Here is a 4,572-nt window from a genome sequence, read left to right as displayed (position 1 = left end):
CGGGGCTCACGCTGCTGCGGGCGGCCTGTCTTTCGTCTTCCTCCAGCTGCGGGAGTACAAGGTGGTCGGGCGATGCCTGCCCACGCCGAAATGCACGACCCCACCTCTCTACCGCATGCGGATCTTCGCTCCGAACCATGTTGTTGCCAAGTCCCGGTTCTGGTACTTCGTTTCTCAGCTGAAGAAGATGAAGAAGTCTTCTGGAGAAATAGTGTACTGTGGCCAGGTGCGGGATTAAAAACCTAAAAAAGTGGGAGGTTTGTAAGGAATTCCAGCTGGTACATGTGGAACGAATTTATATGAAGCACTCTTATTGGGGGTGAGGTTGAAATTCGTTTATCCTTCAGTTGTTGTGGAGCTGAGCGACAAATTCGTTTTTTCGAAGTGGCAATGTATGTCCAGTAAACTAAAAAGAAACTTACTTTCCAGCATGTTAGAGTTATGAACTATGCCACAAGTCAGTGCTGCTGTCTGGCTCTTTGTGTGCTTCATTGTAGAATAACACCTTTTTAAGAGTCATCTGGACGTTCATAATCCTTGGAAAGTATATATTTGTGTGCTTACACTCCTCTACCTTGCTGCTTAAAGGAGATTCTTTAGAGCTGAAATCTTGTATTTTTTTTCCACGCTGAATTACTAAACCACCCTGAATTACCAAGACTTGAATGTTGGTGTGGGGAAAGAGAGCCAATAGGTTTTTTTGACAATAAAACTTAGCTCAGGGATCTCATTAGAGCTCTAAAATATTTATTCTTAAACTTGTAAAGTGCTGATGATGTACTGTCTCTGACTGATTTTGTGTTCTTGTGTGATTCCAGGTGTATGAGAAGTCCCCTCTGCGGGTAAAAAATTTTGGCATTTGGTTGCGCTATGACTCTCGTAGTGGAACTCACAACATGTACAGGGAGTACAGGGATTTGACCACGGCTGGTGCTGTCACTCAGTGCTGTAAGTACATGTAACTGACTGAGGTATAAAATGGTAGGACCAGTCTACAAGCACAAGATCAAATCTTAAACTGGGCATGCTGACTTGATCCATGATAAGATAACTGACACACTGGAAAAATAAAAGTGAGGAGTTCATGGAGAAGTTCATAGCTGTTTATGTATGATGTATGTGGTACCTTATTCATTGCCACTCTTCGTACAGTTTCTCTGGCTGAAAATACTCCCACTGCATCCTGGTGTGTCTTTCTACAATTCTAGTAGTGAGTTTTGCTATACAGACTGAAAGTTTGAAGACCTTTAAGGTGCTGTGTATATTTATTGTGCTATACTTATTGTTTTAAAATAATTTGGTATATCTTCTCAAGTCTTGTGGAGAGAATATTTCATATATCATGTGGAACATACTAGCATCTGTCCTTTGGAGAGTAAGTAAAAAAAAAAAATAAAAAAAATCTGTGTTGCTCCAAGAACTCGTGGCCTTGGTTCAGGGAGAATTAAAGGTTGCCCCAATTTCAGTCTGTTAAGTGCAGTACTTGAGGGATAGACCATCTGCATAGCTGATGATACTTGAATCCAGAATTGTTACAAGTGCCACAGGATGCACATAAAAACCCAAAGAATATTGTTCTTAATAATAATATTCTTGTCATGTGTGCAAATATTAAACGTATCTTGTCGCCTTTCAAAAGCTGAAGTGCTGTTGAAAGTGAAATTTAAGGTTCTACATTAACTTACAAGAATTCCTGTTCATTAACGTACTGAAGGACTGCTTAGGATACCTGAGAGCTTAATTTGTCATGATACAATGGCTTTGATACCTTGATGTTCAAGAATACTTCCGACAGGTAGGTTTTTAATAGGTATGTTAGATCTCCATGGGCAGCGTTGTAGGCACAATAGGATTCCAACAGGCATGTCTTGTGGGACTAGCGATGGACATCATGACTTGAAGGCAGTGGTTTTCACTGCCGCAGGGAAGAATTTTCAGCTAGCCCATGTACAGATGGGTTCCTCCTGTTCTGAAAGCCTAATTAGGTGGGCTAAATACCAATTCATGTTCCTGTTGCTTGTCAATTTTAAGAAAATTTAACCTCAGATCCTACTTTTACTTGCACCTTCCTTTTGGAAGGCAAATTTCCTGAAGTTCACATACCTTTCCAGTAATCGTATTTCAGTGTTGATTCTGAATCACGGTTTTCTTGTGCAAAAAATGAAATGGTCCCACATAGATTACTTCTGTATGCGTGTACCTTCTTGAAATCGGGCAAGAACAAGATGGCAGTTTCTTGGAGGAGTTCGGTTATGAGTTGCAGCGTGAATTTGCTGCTGCATGTCAGTTCTGTGATACTTCTGCCATTGCTTTAGATACTAAAACCAGTGTGATTAAGTAGAGTTTGTCAGAAATTTCAAAAGTTGTAGGTGCTACTATAAACATTTCCTGAAAAGATGGTGGTAAGATTTTTGAACTGAAAAAGTCTTGAGACTTATTTTTTTAATGAGTTCTCTTGTTGCAGACCGCGATATGGGAGCCCGTCACCGTGCCCGTGCTCACTCTATTCAGATCATGAAAGTTGAGGAAATTGCTGCTAGCAAGTGCCGTAGACCAGCAGTCAAGCAGTTCCATGTAAGCAAAGTCACGTTGCAGGGGCTGGTGGGTCCTGGCCTAACCTTAGACTGGAAGGGGGGAGGTCCCCTGTCTGGTATGGGTTTGCTTTGCAGGCAAAACCGGGGAGGGAGCCAAACTTGCATGCATAGGTTTACAATTGTGTTGTATTACAATCAAGACTTTCAATGCTAGAACTGCTTAAAACAAAGCCAAACTAAAATACATACTATGTTGCAGAAAACTTGCCTTTAACAGTCATTTATTTTGAAAATAATTGCAAAACTAAGGCATCTCTTGCCTCCTATGTCTAATCTGTGGATGCATTCCCTCCCTGTATGTAGGTTAGCAGTTGAATATAGCTTAGCTATTTATTGCAAACTATTTTCTGTCATTCATCCAGTATCTCAGTTAACATAGAAACATTTTTCTTGCAGGATTCTAAAATCAAGTTCCCTCTGCCACACAGAGTTCTGCGCCGCCAGCACAAACCACGTTTCACCACCAAGAGACCAAATACTTTCTTCTAAATACGAAAACGTGTGATCAGCTCTGTGTTGTAATAAAGGTCTTATTTGAACCTTTGACTCCCAGATGTCTTTTGGAAATGGTGTCCTGGATACCTAGGAGTCCCCCTTCCTACTCTTTTGTTTTCTGTAAACTACGGGTAGCCAACTATTTACAGCTGTGATTGCCTTGGAACAGGTGAAATGTTTCAGGTGCTGACTTGAATTACCAAAATATCCCATGGATCAGCCAGAATTTTAATACCCAGCTTTCCAGGTCAGAGCAAGTCTGTTGTCGAGCTGCTATAAAATCCTACATTCATTTTGTCCCTTAGGCACACTAAGTAAATACAGTTGAATTCGGGAAGAAGGTGGCTTTTTGTGCGTGCAGGACTCAAACTTCTCAGCTGTAAGAATGAAGACCTCGTAACTTCAGTTAAGCTGCCTCAGGTCTTAAGCATGTAAACCCAAAACTTTAGTTCTAACCTGCAGCTTTTTGAGGATGTCGTGCACCATTCTGCAGTAACTTGGGTATGCATGCAGAGGTGCCTGCACCTAGAAATGAAAAGCGAGGAAGGGGCTGGGCAGACTTAACGGGAGGGGAAGGGCCTGCTTGTGTCCAACCAGAGCTTTGCTCGGTGCTACGGGGCCGGCTGACCGAGCAGCCCCCTGGTGCTCCTTCAGGGAAGGAGCCCCTCACTACAGGAAAGATGTTGAGTTGCTGGAGTGTGTCCAGAGGAGAGGTCTGGAGCACAAGTCTGATGGGGAGCGGCTGAGGGAACTGGGGTTGTTCAGCCTGGAGACGAGGAGGCTGAGGGGAGACCTGATCGCCCTCTACAACTGCCTGAGCAAATAAGCACTGACCTTGAGCTGTATTTCTTTAAGATGGATTCCAAAATGTTTACCAGTTCCTCAGAGTTAATGAACTTTTGGGTGCTGAGCGTGTACATTTTTTCATAGAAGTCAGCAATTTCCATCCGAGCCTGAACAAAAAAACAGAGCTGTTCAGACAGGTGAGAAAGCAGCTCTTCCAAGTGAGGAGCTGTTCCTCCTAGTGCATTGCGACCCGTTGCCACCACCTTCTTCAGCTCATTATGCAGAGATGTGTAGATGGTTCGGATGGAGTCCTTTCGGCTGAAGAATGACTGACCACCTGTTCAGATAAATATGGAGGTATTACCAAAATCCAGGGACAGCAGTGAGTTGGCTCAGTGAGTTAGTCTGTCCAAAAAAGGGGAATTAATACGGGTGAGTCAGGATCACCCATTGGCAAAGGAGGGGAAGCTAAAAACGCAAGCTGGAGGGTCCTGCGGGACCCCTGCCCGGGTAGTGCCCAAGGGTGGGAACAAGGTCACCGGCAAAACCCTCCACTTTGCAGCTTCGTAATGGAAAGAACAATTCAGCATGAAAACGGGCTTCAGATTGGAGTTTCAGGGCAGAGGAGCGCCAGCGGCAGGAACCAGCGCCGGCGTGGCTGACCTGGCACAACCGGCCGCCCCTCCGCCGAGGGGGG

At 43.9% G+C, this 4,572-nt stretch overlaps 1 protein-coding gene and 1 non-coding gene across 2 annotated transcripts; both read left to right on the top strand.

Annotated features, from left to right (window-relative positions):
* Positions 1–4: 4 nt before the first annotated feature.
* On the top strand, positions 5–3,140 carry RPL18A (ribosomal protein L18a; the record flags this gene model as incomplete). Its single annotated transcript, XM_009634298.2, has 4 exons — positions 5–226; positions 819–948; positions 2,465–2,574; positions 2,991–3,140. Coding segments are annotated over 4 exons (555 nt in total), but the record flags the coding sequence as incomplete, so codon positions are not given.
* Positions 1,548–1,679, top strand: LOC118451822. The gene has a single exon (XR_004841382.1). It is a non-coding gene; the product is annotated as a small nucleolar RNA SNORA68 (small nucleolar RNA).
* Positions 3,141–4,572: the final 1,432 nt, after the last annotated feature.

The sequence above is a fragment of the Egretta garzetta genome, unplaced genomic scaffold (assembly GCF_000687185.1).
Source record: "Egretta garzetta isolate BGI_Z169 unplaced genomic scaffold, ASM68718v1 scaffold792, whole genome shotgun sequence".
Classification (NCBI taxonomy): domain Eukaryota; kingdom Metazoa; phylum Chordata; class Aves; order Pelecaniformes; family Ardeidae; genus Egretta; species Egretta garzetta.
Note: the sequence above shows the minus strand (reverse complement) of the source record. Positions and strands in the feature narration are given on the sequence as shown.